At 42.0% G+C, this 16,882-nt stretch overlaps 1 protein-coding gene across 1 annotated transcript; it reads left to right on the top strand.

Moving 5' to 3' along the window:
* The first annotated feature begins 4,287 nt into the window (after nucleotides 1–4,287).
* On the top strand, nucleotides 4,288–16,173 carry slc2a8 (solute carrier family 2 member 8). The gene is made up of 10 exons (XM_004072805.5): nucleotides 4,288–4,685; nucleotides 5,227–5,389; nucleotides 6,433–6,639; nucleotides 6,785–6,884; nucleotides 11,805–12,016; nucleotides 12,095–12,244; nucleotides 13,357–13,465; nucleotides 13,541–13,693; nucleotides 14,036–14,181; nucleotides 15,645–16,173. The coding sequence occupies exons 1-10, from the start codon at nucleotides 4,597–4,599 to the stop codon at nucleotides 15,789–15,791; spliced, it is 1,476 nt and encodes a 491-aa protein (XP_004072853.1). The 5' UTR covers nucleotides 4,288–4,596; the 3' UTR covers nucleotides 15,792–16,173.
* Nucleotides 16,174–16,882: the final 709 nt, after the last annotated feature.

The following is a 16,882-nucleotide window of genomic DNA, read 5'->3' as shown; positions in this document are numbered from 1 at the left end:
GGATAAACTTATATCAAGATTTATATGGGAAGGAAAACGACCAAGAATACGATACCACACTTTACAACTACCCAATATTAAGGGGGGAAGAGCCTTACCTAATCTAAAAGAATACTTTAGAGCTGCCCAAATACATCGTTTAGTATACTGGTGTAATACAGAGTATGTTGCCCGATGGAAAGATATAGAACTTTTTACACCCAAATTCCCAATTCAAACATGTATGGGGGAAAACGGGGTCCCAGCCACTGCTAAAGAGCATTTAGATCTAAATCCAATAACATTATTTACTCTTGAGAACTGGTATTATGTTATAAAACAATTAAAATTAGGTAAAGAAATCAGATTGTTGAAATGGACAGCATATGACGACAAATTTAGACCTGCACAATTTGATCACAGATTTAAACAATGGGCTGACAAGGGTATTACGGCCATGTGCACAATGATAAAGAAAGGTGAAATGAGAGAATTTCAGGAACTTAAGGACACATATGGTCTAATAAATCAGGACCTATTCAGATATATGCAAATGCGAGACTACTATGAAAAGCAAATCAAAACAGAGGAACACAAAGTACACCCAATAATTAAGACATTTATACAGGCCTACAGTGAAAATATTCCCAAGATTATATCAGTTCTATATAAGCACCTTATGGAATCAAAAATGGGTTCAACTCTATATGTCAAAGCAAAATGGGAAAAGGATTTGAGAGAGAAAATCTCAGAGGAGAAGTGGGATGATATGTGGAAAGTTCACCAAACCACTACGCAGTCACTAAAATGGCGAGAATTTGCCTGGAAAAATCAAATAAGATATTTTATAACACCACAAATCAAGGGCAAACTAATTAAAACTCAGCAACTCTGCTGGAGAACTTGCATGGATGAGGACTCAAATCATACACATATTTTTTGGGAATGTGAGAAAATAAAGCCCTTCTGGGACACCATCCACTCTGCTATATGTGAAACACTCAGGTATAAGATACCCCAAACCTGTCTTGTGATGTATCTGGGTTACTTAGAGGGAACAGTACATAAAACGGACCAAAACCTAGTAAAAGTTCTTCTTGTGGCAGCAAAGAAAGCCATAACTAAGAACTGGCAGAAGGCTGAAGCCCCAACACACAAACAATGGATGTATATTGTGGAAGAAATCCAAACAATGGAGAGACTTACATACAAACTAAGAATGAAGGAAGAAAGATTTCTGAAGGACTGGGAAAAATGGTTTTTGTACAAAACAAGAAAAGGTTATGACATATTGTTAACTCTGTGATCAATATCCTGGTTAGGAGGAAAATTTCAACCTGACAACTTTACGTACCTTCTTGTACTAATTTTTCATTTTCTTTGGATTTTTGTTCAATATATGCTGTTTCACTGCTTCTAACTTTGTTCCTGTGTTTAAAAACAATAAAAAGATATTTGCAAAAAAAAAAAAACTGCTGCTGAATGGAAGTCACAGAGCTGCAGGAAGGCCTCGGCCTGACTCGCACACAGCGGAGGCTGAGACACAGAAAAGGTGTGACAGCGTTGGAGAAGCAGACTCATGCTCTGCCCTCGTCATTGCCTGCGCTTCATCTGAGCAGCTGTGGAGACAAACATCAGACCTGCAGAGACTCTGTTAAGTATGGTTCTGACCTGGGTTTAGGGCACATAAGAATCTGAAGAGTTTCACAACAGCCCAGCTTTAGCGTCTGGATGGCTCAGTTGACTGGGTGTAGGAGTGCAGCATGGGAAACCAGGATTTGTCTCTCAGGGGACTTGGTGAGCTTCATCCATTGTGAGTCCTTGGGAAAGATCCTTCATGCTTCTGCCCATCTTTGTAGCTTAGGAATGTCCAAAGTCTGGCCAATGGGCCAAATGTGGCCCACATTCAAATTTCCACCAGCTTTCAGGCTCCTGTCAGCTTCAAAAATGATATTCACAGTATTTTGATGAAAATGAATTTTGATCTAGGACCCTCTTGGCACCAGAGTTTGCCATGAGGTCCCGCAGCCGCCTTTGAGGGATAGAACTCGGATGGAAGTCCGAGATGAGGAATGGGTCGAGAATGACATTGGAGTGGACCCATAAACGTACCCCTCCCAATCCGCGAAATACTGCAGCTGTCCTCGCCGGGAATCCAGTAGTTTCTTGACCAGATAGGCTTCCTTGTTACCAACGATCAAGCGGGGAGTGGACACATTGGAAGCTCCTGACCCCCCGTCCCCAGGTCAGCCAGCGGGCTTCAACAAGAAGATTTGGAAGGTGGGTGGCAAGCGAAGGTGACATGAGACAAGAGTGACTTGTGTTAGAGTTCACGTAATTGTCCTTTGCTTACACGCTATTATCACCATAACATGATTGTCTTAGTTCTATCCTTCAGTAAGAAAACACTGACATGCTTGGTGCTGACTATACAAGATATGATGTTCCTGTTCTGCCTGATTGAATGACCCACTTTCATGTTTTCAACCCCGGCCACCAATAAAACCAGACTGGATCCACTGGGAGGGCAGAACTCCTCTGTGACAGCTTGTGCTGTGACAGACGGGCTTCTCCTTCAGCAGAAGTCTGAGAAAAATTCACATTTCCTGTGTGGTTCTTCTCTTTCATAAGGGAAACTCATAACCCTGAGCCTTGCTTGACTATTTGAAGCAGACCCACGTACCTGGGACTGAGCTTGTTGCTTGGAAGACACAACTGGACATCAAAGGTGGACAGCCAGACCCATTGTCCGGGAGCCAGACACGGCCCTTCTCAGCAATGACGGTCTGCTCAGTGGTCCTGCGGACAGCGTGACAGAGTTGCACGTGAGCCGTCACCCACGCCCCGCATCGAACTATGGAACTATGCATCCACTGCCAGTAGTTCAGACGGAGTCCCTTAACAGGGAAAGAAAAGTGGTTGTACTCCTAACGGTGACAGGCTAGTGGCTCCGTCTTTGTTTTAGTAGTCTATATGCTTTAATAAATCAAACATATGGTGCAAAGATTTGAAGAAAAAAGCCCACTTAAGACACCCCCTTTTAAAAATGCTAATTTATTTTAACTATCCAGATTATAAAATGCTTTTACACAACACTGACCTGTGCAGTTATGAAAGTTGTGCAGGGAGGGTGTCCTGACTTTGGGTTGTTCTGTCAGGAATTTGAGTAAATCATCTGCTGATTATACTGATTGTTCAAATTGATTAAAGGTTATATAAATAAATCAATGTCTTTCCTTCAGATAACAGATATTTACTTCTGGGTGGCGTACTGCCTTTTAGTGAAGACTTAATGATGTTTTTGAAACAAAGAAAATACTTTTTGCAGAAAATTTGCTGTCTTCCAAAACCTGAAATAATTATGAGCAGAGCACCATTCTAAGATAGAAATGCTGTGTTTTGTCATTGAAATGTGTTTACTTTAAAAAACACAACAATCTGACCACTAATTGGCACAAACGTAAAAGCTGATATTTTCAGTTTTTTTTACCTCTATAACTTTATTACAAATTAAGCTTGAATCAAATCTTGGAAGTCTTGAAATCAGACAACCGTAAGATCTTTTTGTTAAAACAGGACGCCTTGAACTTTCGTTTTTTATTTTATTTTATTTTCTATTTAGATCCAGACAAAAAAGGAATTTCATATTGACATTATGACAGTTTGTTCTTCATATATTGAAACTTTACTGACGATATTCATCCAGAATCTGAGCCGATTGAAGTTTTAAAAAAGAAGCATTTATGTCACCATAACAGGAACCAAGGGCACAATTTTAAACCATACGAAACTGCAAACATGACTTTTTTTAAACTTCGGTTTTACAGTTTTTTGTTTTTGTTTATATCTTTAAAAAACACAAGGGTTCTACAATATTTACAAAATATGAAAGAGATTTTTCATGATTTGCAAATGAATCAACCTACTTAACTTAAGAATGTATTTTTGTAATAATTAGCATAAATGATTGGCCTTTGGGGAAAAGAGTAAGGTGAAAACATAAATATTATTTAACTAAACTATGAACAATTTTAACATAGCAACAAATAGGCTTTAGGACTTGGAAGTCTACAGTATTCTTGAAATCCTGGCTTCTGGCTGATGATTTGCGACAGTTTACAGTTTTAAAGGCACAGATTTTTTAAGGATTTTAGGCATTCCCCACTAGTTTTCAACTAACAAACAAAGCAGAAAATTTAAAGGTGCTCTGAAAAAGCTGAAAATTTCAATGTAGTCAAGATCACAGATGGTCTTGGTGTAAAAGAATAAAACAAAATGAAAAAAATCTATTGGATGGACTTTTATTTTGAAAGCAACGCGTGCCGGATTCAGCTGGCGCACGCGGCGGTCAGGTGACCTCGCTGTTGACAAAGCGGATCTGCGCGCAGCTGCAGAGGCAGAGGTTGGTCTGTCTGCCGCGGCTGTGGGTCCGGGCTGGGAGCTACTGAAGGAGCGCCGTCCAACGTGCCTCGTTCTGGTCCTGGTTCGACTTCCGACCCGCTTCGTGCTCTCAAAGCGGCTCGTGCTCCTTCGGTACTTTGTGTTCCAGCCTCGCCCATATCCAGCGGTCCATGACAGAGCTGAATCCGGGAAGGAGCAGGCAGCGCGGCCGCCGGTATGGACAGCGAGAGACGGAGGCTGCTGGACGCCGAGAGCGGCGACGAGACCCCCGCGGGGCTTATATCCGAGCAGGACGCGTATCTGAGGTGGGTCCACGCGAGCATCACGGAGTTCGCGCTCCAACAGGTGCGCTTGATTTTTCCGGCTGTGAGCACCTGGTTCTGCCACGGCTGCAGTCCAGCCTCAGATCATGTGATCGGGATGACGTTACTGCTGCGCATACCTGCGAGCTTCACGGAGGGAAGTGTTCAAAATGTTTCCAGTTTGAGATTAGTTTCTCCAAAACGACCAAGACTTCTGAGAAATGTCAGAAATCCTGCACGCTGGGGTTAAAAAAAATTTTTTTTTTTCAATTGAAAGAAATCAATTATTAGAAATAACATTTTTTATTTGGGGATAAAGACATTTATCCACAAGTTGTCCCAAAAATACATGTAAAAACTAGTCAAAAGTAGTAGATGAAGATTATTTTATTAAGTATACTTGAGTATGAGTATATAGCAAATAGGATATTAGTGTGTAGTGCAGAAAATAACTAAATACTTCTACAGACTAAATTAGGAACTATTTAAATTTCATAAGCTGCACAACTTCTGAGTTGTTCCAAACTTCCTTTTCTCTCCACAGTAAGGTAAAGAATGCGAAGCTCTACCTGGCCACCTTCGCCTCCGTCCTGGGCCCCATGAGCTTCGGATTCGTGTTGGGATACAGCTCCCCTGCCATCCCGGAGCTCACCAGGATCTCTGACCCCCGGCTGCGGCTGGACGACGTGCAGGCCTCCTGGTTTGGGGTGAGATGCCCGCTGGGACCATTCATTTCTGTGTCTGGAGGATCATTTTTAGTCTCTTCTCAGCATTTCTGTGTGCTGCACAAGCACATTTTTGCTGTAGTGTTAAACAGAAAAAAGGGTGATAAAATACAAACTGAGTTAAAGGAATAAAGTATATAGCTCTGAGAATCAGACTCGGTCCAGAAAAAGGTGCTCAGTTGTCTTTATGTAGAAAAACACCAGGATTTTTTTTAAAACGTTCAAAGGTTTCACAGGAAACAACAATTCTGTTTGGAAACACTGAGTACTTTGTTCACCAGTCTACCACCAGTTTCCAAAACATTGAACAAAAACATTTTTAAATAAAACTGGTACTCTTAAAATTACAAAAGACAATTGGTGGGTTTTCTTTTTCATTCTAGTTTTAGAGCAGTTATATCCACTTAAGTTATCATTAAATCATCCTTTCAACTATTTTCAAAGCGTTCCCAGTGGTTTTTGCTGTTAGAATTATGTCATTTTTAGCCAAAAACAAAAAAAAACTGTGTTGTTTTTTAGGCCATAGTTTCTGCAGAGCAGCTGTAGTTCATTAGAAACTCTGAGTTGTGGGCGGGACTCAATTGCATGGATCAACCTGCCCCACCTTCCTCTTCCTGTTCGCTGAGAGCTCTCTACAGCTATCTTACAGCCCCTCACACCACCGCCCTAACATTCGCGGTGCAATAAAAATGGCGAGCAATATCGAAGCCATAAAGCCGTAGAGTTTAGATCCAGATCCCAGCTCGGGTGAGAAAACAAAGACGTTCATGGATCCATTTGTCTGACAGTGGATGATCAGAACGGAGCGGAGCAGGGAGCTTGTGATGTATTTGTCATTTTATTTTATTTTAGTTTATCTATCCCCCCCCCAAATAAGCTCTTTTCTTACCCCCCCCCCCCCTTTTTTTTTTGGCTGTGAAGAGGACCAGTGGGGGCTGCTAAAAGTATTATCTTTGCTCAAGTCTCCATTGGATCTTTGGATCTAATGTGTTCGTTGCTTGTTCTTCTTTCTTTTTTCTTTTCAGTCCATCGTGACGCTGGGAGCAGCAGCTGGGGGGCTGGTGGGGGGCTGGATGGTGGGGAGGATCGGCAGGAAGCTCAGCCTGATGCTGTGCGCTCTGCCCTTCGTCTGTGGCTTCACCATGATCATTGCAGCGCAGAACATCTTGATGCTCTACGTGGGCAGAGTTCTCACCGGCATGGCCAGCGGGGTCACGTCTCTGGTTGTTCCGGTAACTCTCATTTGAAGGGGCAACTGTCACCCCTACATATCTGATGTAACCACCTAGAGTTCAGAGACGTGCTCATTTGAGTCCTCTGAAGCACAGACTCTCCGTCAGCTGTATCCGATTGACATTAGTGTCTGTCCTTGCACAGCTGTACATCTCTGAGATGGCTCATGAGAAGGTGCGGGGAACGCTGGGCTCCTGCGTGCAGCTCATGGTGGTGCTCGGCATTCTACTGGTGTATTTTTTAGGTAAGTCGTCGTTTTCTACAACTTTGAAACTTTATTCTGTAATTTAAGACGAATTGGCAGTATTGGGTTGAAAGAGCTGTAGTCTGTTCTTTTTTTTTTTTTTCGTTAACTCCATCGGCCAGGTCTGCAGTGTTTAATCTGATGTTACCCAACTGCTCCGACACTCTCATGAGGAGACCTCATCATCGTCAGAGGTGGTCAGATCCCTCCTCCTGCAGGCTGCTGCTCTCTAATCTAGTTAACCGCATACCAGTCATATTTGTTCAGACAGTCATGCTGCCTCCTGTTATTCTGCCCCCTATGATGCTCAGGGCAGCCGAGCAGCACGGATGCAGCCCCGTCACTTCATAGTACTCGAACCTGATTGGCTGTCAGGAAAAGCTGAACAAAGTACGAATAAACAGAAGAGAGAAATGCAGTTTGAGACAAAACTTACAATAGCTTAGAATAATCTTAAACTCTTCGACCACCTGTTTTTGACCCAAAGTCCCTGAAGCTCTTCCTAAAAGACCCATATCATGCAATTCTTAAGTCTTTCAGAGAATCATTAATCCACATATATAATATATTACCTTTGGCATATTAAAAAAAATGTTTTTTTAAATGAAATGCCAGTTATTTTTGCAGCTCATTTTCCTAGTAAGACCACTCTATCTCTGAGGCCCCACCTTTTTCTACTAGTGACGTCATCCTAGAGTCGGCCTCGGCAGCGTGTCTGCATTTCACCCACAAAAACAAACAACATCCAAACTTTTACAAAGATCTATGTGCATGTTGTGCATAGCAAATGAAAGCGTTTAGCCGATCACCGCTAGCTCCGTAAAAGTGGGTGTGTGTGTGTTAGCCTTGGGGGACATAGCTGGCAGCTCAGACTCTTCCTGGAAGGGGCGGTTCCTCACTTTGTGACGTCACAATGTGAGAACCTGCTTGTTTTTGTGGATTGGGAGGGGCTGGTGCTCAGGGAGCAGGTTTTTAGAGGAATACTCAGAAACGCGTGAATGGATCAAAATACCGTTTTAGGGTTGTTTTTTGTGAGGAATTAACATTATACAACACTAAACGACTCAAAGAACTTAAATTTGGGCATATTTAAAACCATGCTCCATGGCAGAGTACATACACTTAAAATATGTAGCTGTTGTTATCTGACCATTGCATCATGATAAATATCCCTATGGTGGCTCAGTTGACTGGGTGGAAGACTGTCACACAGGAAACCTGGGTTCCTGACGCGTGCAATCCAGTGTGGGTCTTTAGGCAAGACCCCTTGAGCTACAGCTTATCTGGGTCTCCCCGTGCCTTGAAAACAGTGTTGTGTGAAGAAGGGCATCCGGCGTAAAAAATCTCCAAATCAACTGTTTAAATCCATGAAAGCTGAGTTGCTGTGGCGACCCTTAACAGGATCAGCTGAAACGTGAAAAATGACTGTCAATGAATCAAGATCATCATTTCATTTGGTAATACCCCACTATGATTATAAGAGCACATCTTTGTAAAATAAGAAGTTGAAGCAGGCGGGAACGAGAACATAATAATCAACCACGGCGGACGATGCTGCTGAGACCAGTCATTGGAAGGGAAGCGAGGTCACCGATTGGATTCATGTTCGGGGTGACGGCTCCATTCAGGCCAAACTTGAGGACTCTTATCGCAACCGGGCATTTTTTTTAAAAATTTCCAGCGAAATGGCCGAGCGGGGTGTTGAACCTTTCCAGGGGTGACTTTTTATTCCCTTTCCGACCGTGGACAGAAGCGCGGGGGACCGAAGGCGGATCCTCCTTTGGGGTTCACTTCCCTGTTCGGACCCTCAGATTCTCCAGAGAGGGTTAATAAAGAGTCAACAGCAGTTCTGCTGGGGGAAACCTTCTTTTATAATCGTTCTCCTTCCTCCCTAGCAAACATGAATGCGCACCCCCACTGCCCCTCTCACTGCCCCTCAGAGAGGAGAGAGCACGTTCAGTAGGCAGTATTCCCCATGCTGCGCTGCATGCGTTCTTCTCTCTCTCACACACAAGCGCGCGGCCCCAGCACTTTTTCTTTTTTTCGGCCCCAACACATACACATCCCCATTCCACAACTGTGGGTACAGACGATCCCGGCTCCAATGCCTTCTTAAAATGAGAAGATTGTTATTGTGCTGGCTCCTTTGTGAAAATGAATTTAATAATGCAAAAAGAGATCCGCTGTTGACAACACTGTTGTTGACATCCATTGTTAACGTTAGCTACTTCCCCCTATATACTCTTCTGCACATGCGGGTCATTTCACAGGAGATCACAAAAGTTCGCATTTTAATGAAAATGTGAACGGCCTTGCAAAAAAAATCGGATTTTTTCAAAAAATCTGAATTGAGCATTAAGCCCTGCAGTGCTAACGTTGCCTAAATGACTAATTTGTAAAATGTGATGTCATTTTTAGCAAATTCCTGAAAAATGAGGCAGATAATTGTGAAAGGAGAAATGAAGGGGGGGATATTTCTGTCCAGAATCAAATCAGTGAAAATGCTTTTAAGTCCCTGAAACAAGCCAGCTCAGAGTTGGAAGCTGCTCATGAATCAGGCTGTTGTCTGTGTGGACAATTCTTTTATGTCCTTTGGATTCACATAACGGCATTACTGGCAAAGCTGAGACTGGACTTTCCCTTAGGTTTTTCATTTAATCCTTGTGAGTCAGAAAATCTCCAACTGTCAGGTGAACTACTTGTTTGACTGTCTTCTCTCTTTACCTTTGGCTTTGTCAGAATTTCTTGGGGTCTGCCATTTTGTAGAACTTGTGTTTGCCGTTTTTTAGGCCTGTCCTAATCCACGATTCCAAAATCCAGTGCACTGGAGTTTTCCCAAAAATGTAGTGTCCATCAATGCCAACTTGATTGGTGAATGCAGAATGCAAATGGATTGCCTTTTATATACATTTATTTTTTATTAATCATCCAAGTTTTCATCATCAGAACACAGTGGATTGTAAAATATTAATATTTAAAAGTGAGAATGTGTATGAATTGCGTCAAAATCTACGGCACTGGATAGTCCTGCACTACATAGTCGTTTAGGGGTTGGTTGTCTTTATGTAATAGATGTTCAGGCCCATTAATCACTTGTTTCCAGCCTTTTCCATACCTACCTCTTTATTTTTGCACTTCCTATTAAAAACTCATGACTGAATGTTTAACTAGTTCAACCAGTTCTTCCCAATAAACCAGCTGCCCCTGCCTGACTTGTTCAATCTCTTAGTTTGTTGGCAGGATATTTCAGGACTTTATGGCCCATGTGTGCGTGATATTTTTTAAGGTAGCACTTAGCTATAATCGTAGGGGTTACTATACTTTCCTTGACAACACATTTTACCGTGCCATTCCAACCCCCAATTTTTGACATGACAGCAGTTGTATGTTGCCAAGGTCTGTTGTTTGGATGTACCAAAAACAGACATCACAGTAAAGATCAACTGTTCCTTTACAGAGGGAGTACGCCACCATCTGGCACATGCTGGTCATTGCACTAAAACTACAGAAGTACAGGGAAGTCTGTGTGTGATTTGGTACTGAGTTAGCCAGTTCAAAGATCTGACATTGGTCCTGTAGTGTCACATATTTAACTGACATTGTAGCATTGAAAGTCCCTCCCTGGTCCTGTAGTGACACACCAGAGACGTGCTGTGTTAGAACACGGTTCTGCTTTGGAAAACCTCTGCAAGCTGGCCTCAGTGCGGTTATATAGGTTATATTGGCTCATGTACAGTTGACCTGGTTTAAAGACTCTCTACAAGAGTCTTTAGATCTATTGTAAAAGGGTTCCCAGTGGTCTTTTAATTAGGTTGATGCGGTTTTTAGCCCAAATCAAATTACTTGTGTTGTTCTCCAGGACTTAGTTTCTGCAGAGCAGCCGTAGTTTGTTAGAAATTTGTCTCTGAGTTGTGGGTGGAACCATTGGTATGTTGCGACCCCTTCCCCTCCCTGTCACAAAAACTCTTTTCCCACTAGCTTACAGCCCCTCACACCTCCAACCAAACATTAGCGATGCAACAAAAATGGCGAGCAATATTGAGGCTATCCAGCTGTACAGTTTAGATCCAGATTGCAGCTCAGACGAGGAAACAAAGACGTTCCTGGATCTGTTTAATGCATCAGAATGAAGAGGAGCAGGGAGACTGTGGCCCGCCCAGCATATTTTCGACGTCACAAATATATATTAATACATAGTAATAATCATTATTATTAATTATTAATATTAATTAATAATAATTATATCATAACAATAATGTATTATAATAATGGTAATGATATACATTAAGCGGCTGGGTAGCTCTGTTGGTAAGGTAAAGGGCTGCCACACAGGAATCTAGGGTTCGATTCCTGGAGGGCAATAAACAATGGCACTGGGGGAAATTACCATATTAATGGCGAGCAATTAGCATCACCCAGTGGGGGTCCTTAACCCTAACCGTACTGCCTCCCGTTCAGCTGCAGCCCACCGCTCCCCCAGGCAATGGGTCAAATGCGGAGAAGAATTTCCCATTGTGGGTTTAATTAAAGTATCAATTATTGTTATTATAATCTTTTTCAAGAAACATGTTTTTTGTCTGCTTTTGACTTACAATGATATGAACAAAGAAACGGTCAGAAATGTAATTTTAAACTTAATTTTCTTTATCATTTGTCCTCCATGAGATAAAGGCCACAAGACCATGTTATCATTGGAGTGGCTCTTTGTGCAACCTAACCGGAGCCAGATGAGTTCATCAATGCTACGGAGAGTGTAGTTGGGCAGCCAAGTCGGCCTTTTCCTTTTTTCCACAACAAACCAGTAGCAGTTTTAGATTGATGCCAATTTTTTTCTTCATTGTGAAACGCAGTGGTCAGACATTTGATGTCCCCCTCCAATGGAAATCCTGTTTTTTGAGTTTTGACGTGCATGTGTGGCAGGTCTCTTCATGGATTGGCGCTGGCTGGCCATCTGCTGCTCCGTCCCTCCGACGCTTATGATGGTCCTCATGTGCTTCATGCCCGAGACGCCCCGCTTCCTGCTGTCTCAGGGCAAGAGGCGGGAGGCGGAGGAGGCGCTGCGTTTCCTGCGAGGACCTGACGCTCCTGTTGAATGGGAGTGCGCCCGCATGGAGGATGCCAGTGACAGCCAGGTGAGATGATGACTCATAACCTCACGGGGTAAGGCGTGTTCATGGCTGAGGCTGATGGGCTGTGCTCCGTCTCCTCAGGGGACCAGTTTCCACATATCTGACCTGAAGGACCCTGGTGTCTACAAACCCCTCATAATCGGCGTCATGCTGATGGTGTTTCAGCAGATGACTGGGATCAACGCCATCATGTTCTACGCTGAGAATATTTTTGAACAGGCTCACTTTGAGGTAACGGATCTTTGTAGACGTTTAGGTTGGCGTTTCGGAAAATGTCTCGTAACAGTCCGTCTGTTTAAAATATAAACAGACCCACAGTCAGCTTTTCTTTTATTTTTGAATTTTTCAAAATCTTGTTGCACTTTAATGAAATACTAAAGTCATATTTGTCCATTTGGCCTTTAGATCCTTTAGTTTATTGGTTAAATAAATGTTACCAAAAACTTGAGTTGGTTTAAACTCCGATCATTCATTCAAAAACCAGATTATTACATTTTTAATAAAACCCATAGACATTGTTTTATCTTATGAATGTTTTGGTAAATCATTAAACCAATTAATACCTGGAAAATACCATATTGATGCCTCTAATCTATCAATTAATTATCAAAACTTATATTAAACAAAAAATTAGCTTTTTTCAGATTTTAAATTGAAGACTCTAAGACAGTTTTACCTTTTTGTTCAGTTAAATATTTGAAAACTATTGTTTAAAATCAAACACACATTTAGACATAGAAATTTAAATTTAATTTCATCCTGTTTCATTGAAATAGTTTATTGTGAATTAAAATCCGATTGATTCAGTAGTTGTGGCACTAAACCCACCACGAAGATTTACCCCCACCCCCCAGTATTTGTTGAATAAATGAGCTCATTCTCATCATCAGATCATGGAATTAGACTGAACTTAAAACATTAAAGCGTATCTGACATTAAATGCTCTTTCAGTAAAAAAAAAAGCTTTTCAAAAATGCTTCCTATCTTTTGTGGTTTAGTATCTGTGGTGCAGAAAACATTCACCACCATGACTGAGAAAGGGAAAGGGCTGAAAATGACCGAAAGACGAATGTAGAAACGGTTTATAAAGGTTTAGAGAAGAATGTCGATTATTGAGATAAAACTCAAAAGTCTGGAGAGTCTTAGTCACCAAAGCTGGGTTTGTATTGTACTTTAAAATATTTAGATTTATTGAAACAAAACAATAACATAACACATTATAAGGTAAATGTTCTGCATGCGATTGATCACTAATGTATACATTTATTGGAACATAAGTGGAGAGGAACACGGTCATAAATCTTTATGTTCTCGTCTAAAAATGAAGTGTGGATGTTTTGCAGGAGAGCGACCTGGCCTCCGTGATTGTGGGTCTGATCCAGGTGGTCTTCACTGCAGTGGCGGCACTAATTATGGACAAAGCGGGCAGGAAGATCCTCCTCATAATCTCAGGTGTGCTGACCTCATCAGTTTGCAGCGTTTAGAGCTGTTATTCCGACGAGCCTCACTTGATTCTTTCATTTCAAGGTGTTGCCATGACAATCAGCACTGTGGCGTTGGGGGTCTACTTTCACTTGATGTCCAAACTTGGCAGCGCTGTCACTGACTCTACGAGTGTCACCGCTGAACAGCCAGATCTGTCCTGGCTGGCACTGGCCAGCATGGCTGTCTTCATCTCAGGTGGGTCTCAAACACTTGGACGTTAGATGTAGGTGTCGGCCGCTAGGGATCGAAGTTAAAGCAGTCATGTCCCAGTCATGAGGTTAATGGTTTCATTTCCGGATACCTCCGTCACATGGCAGTGTCCCTGGGAAACACGCTGAAAGCCCCTCTCCCACAGTTATCATGGAGAGAAAACACAGAATTTATTGTCAATTGAAAATTGCTCCTCCTGTGGTCGTTTGAGGAACTGCAAAAGTTAGTACTTCCTGCTTTGCTTCAAATTCAGGAACAGAATGTGGGGGCTTCCTTAGACTTTATTGGTTGAAATTGAAACCGCGTTTTGACGCCACTTCTTTTCAGGGTTTGCCATCGGCTGGGGTCCGATCCCGTGGCTGATCATGTCAGAGATTTTCCCCGCCAAAGCCAGAGGTTTTGCCAGTGCCATGGTGGTCCTCTCCAACTGGGGCATGGCCTTTGTTGTCACTAAAACCTTCCAGGACATGTTGGTAAGTTCTTCATTGCAAAAACCAAAGGTTCTGCAGCTTTTATGTTGGATTCTTGCTGATCCTGGTGGTCAATATCAAAAGTTGTTTCTCACATTTGATTCCTTCAATGAGTGGCGAAAAGTTGCAAAGAAGAGGATTTTTTTTAATCCAGTTCCCATGACTCAACTTCAAGACATTCCTTCTAATGAAATTGGAAGAGAAATTTGTTTTAGTTCTATTTAAAGGGCCTATATCATGGAAAAATCAACATTTTGAGATTTTAAGTGTATTGTAAAGTTTGATCCATTCATGCCCCTCCGAGTATTCCTCTAAAAACCTGCCCTCTGAGCACCAGCCCCTCCCAATCTGCGAAAATGAAAGGGTTGTCACATTGTGATGTCACAAAGTGAGAAACCGCCACTTCCAGGAAGAGTCGGTGCTGCCAGCCCCGCCCCCAGGCTAAAAGACACGCCCACTTTCTCAGTGAAGATAGCGATCGGACAAAGACTTTCATTTAATATGCACTTTATGAACATCCATCTTTGCAAACGTTTGGAAGTTGTTTTCGTGGGCGAAACAGACACAGCCAGCTCTAGGTTGACATCATGAAATGGGCGGCACCCACTAGGAGCAAAAGGCGGAGCCTCAGAGATCGAGTCGTCTTACTTCCGGGTAGGAGTACAGCTGCGAAAATAACTCGGATTTCATTAAAAAGTCATTTTATAAATGTATAGTGTACCAAAGGTAAGATATTTATATATGGATATAGTTTACGCTGAAAGACTTCACAAAAGCATGATATAGGCCCTCTTAAAAAATAAAATAAAATAGAAAGCCCAAATCTGGCCCACATTCCCCCTTAAATAAAACAGTGTCTGAATTAAAGGTGCATAAACTCAGACCATCGGCTGCATACATGCTTATCAGTGCAGCTTTAACACCAATGCTTGGTTTATGCCCAACACAAGAAAGTATGAAGTCTGCAGATGCAGGAGAGATGGAGGTGGGCGATACGGCAAAAAGAAATCAAATGTCCCCAATATCTTTTTTTTTTTCCTTCCAAACTCGATTTTCTGGTGTGAACGTAATAAGAGTTGTATTAGATTCAGTTTATTTATAACGTACTGGTTCACTACTTAAACCTTTGCACAAAATCAGCTTAAATACTTGATTTTTATAATTCAGTTCTGTCCAGATAAAGCAGATAAACCTAAAATACTTCAATTGGATGCTAAGGACGGCAGATTACATCGAAGTGTTTTCAATGAAATCTCTATTGATCAAGCAAATGGTGCAGAACATTTAAACTAAACCTGTTCTGGACTAGATCATCATAACACAGGTTGGATAAACATCCGTTCTGAGCAAACTTTGCTCGGCCTTGTTGATACAGATTCTCTAAATAAGGCTTGTATTGATTGAAGGGTAAATGGTTTATAGCTCTGTCCCTCTGAGACCTCATGTCTGTTCTGTGGTTCTTGCAGATGTCTCTGACCAGTGCAGGAACCTTCTGGCTCTTCTCGTCTACCTGCGTCGTCAACATCCTCTTCACTGTATTCTTCATCCCTGAGACCAAAGGAAAGACGCTGGAACAGATTGAGGCCATTTTCAGAGGCACCTCAGGTCCATAAAGGGCGGAGCCGAAGGACTTGTAGATGAAAGTGGACGTTCCTTTCTCCACGCCGGAGAGGCCAACTTAAACACATCACTACTGTCGCTGATTCATTCACGGTTGATGTAATGATGCCAACCCCGGCCTTCAGTCAGACCGGCCTGTTTCCCATTTGTTTAAAAAAAAAAACTGCGTCTGGAACTGAGCGGCTGACCAATCATTGGATGAAGATTTCTTTGAACTTTTCAGTCCGTTAAACGGAGGGTTTCAACTCTGCTGCAGCTGTTCTGCCGCCCTGCAGATCTCTGCGCCGACACATGGAAAACGGGGATGTTTGGGCACACTTGCACCAGAAATGTTTGTTTTACTGTTGGTAATGAATAAATGTTTGTTAAGCTCAACCTCCTCTAATCTCCCCCTGTGTTATCCTCGTGTTAAGCTTTACTTTTTACTGACCCACTTTACTCAAAGTCAAATGTAAAGACCAGCTTATGTCTGATTAAAGCAGAACTGAAACTTCTGCTCATGACCAAAATTCAGCAGAAGTCTTGACTACAAAGAATACATCATGAAGTGTTGAGATTGCAAGCTGACACATAAGGATTGAAAACTGACATAAATTCTAAACAGAGATGTTTTGAACTTTTGCTCGCCTAGTTTTGGAAAACTGAAGCTGTATAACTTCATTCTTCTGAATGAATCCAAACCAGAAAAGCTTTAACTTTTTGAAAACAGAAATAAAAAAACATGTTCTGTATACTTCAAAATAATGGATTCAAACGTGATGTTTTCTAAAAGATGGTGGCTTAGGTTTCTACAATAAAAGTGACTAAAAATGTGATACTTTCTTTACAACACAATACAATTTTTTAACATGTTGGGAAGATGCTTTCAGAGACAAGGCCCTCTGAAAACACTTTACTGAAGATAATTATCAAAAAGAAATGGATGTGATTAATGCAGACCAGAAAACATCTGGTCTTTGGTGATCAGAGCTCCTGGGACGGTAACCCCTCTTTCCAGCAGATCCCTGGAAAAACCTCAGACATCTCAGTCTAGAAAAGCGCAGGTCTAGGAATGTTAAGAGTACTGAGCAGGATCCTCAAACCC

The sequence above is a fragment of the Oryzias latipes genome, chromosome 9 (genome assembly GCF_053564925.1).
Source record: "Oryzias latipes strain Hd-rR chromosome 9, Olatipes_Hd-rR_3.1".
Taxonomy (NCBI): Eukaryota; Metazoa; Chordata; class Actinopteri; order Beloniformes; family Adrianichthyidae; genus Oryzias; species Oryzias latipes.
This window is presented reverse-complemented; position numbering and strand designations above follow the sequence as displayed.

Excerpts from the sequence above, each read along its gene's own strand:
- slc2a8 (XM_004072805.5), top strand. The coding sequence starts at position 4,597 with ATGGACAGCGAGAGACGGAGGCTGCTGGACGCCGAGAGCGGCGACGAG. Across the intron at positions 5,390-6,432 it reads TGCAGGCCTCCTGGTTTGGG|TCCATCGTGACGCTGGGAGC; the intron begins GTGAGATGCCCG and ends TTTTCTTTTCAG. Across the intron at positions 14,182-15,644 it reads AAACCTTCCAGGACATGTTG|ATGTCTCTGACCAGTGCAGG; the intron begins GTAAGTTCTTCA and ends TGGTTCTTGCAG.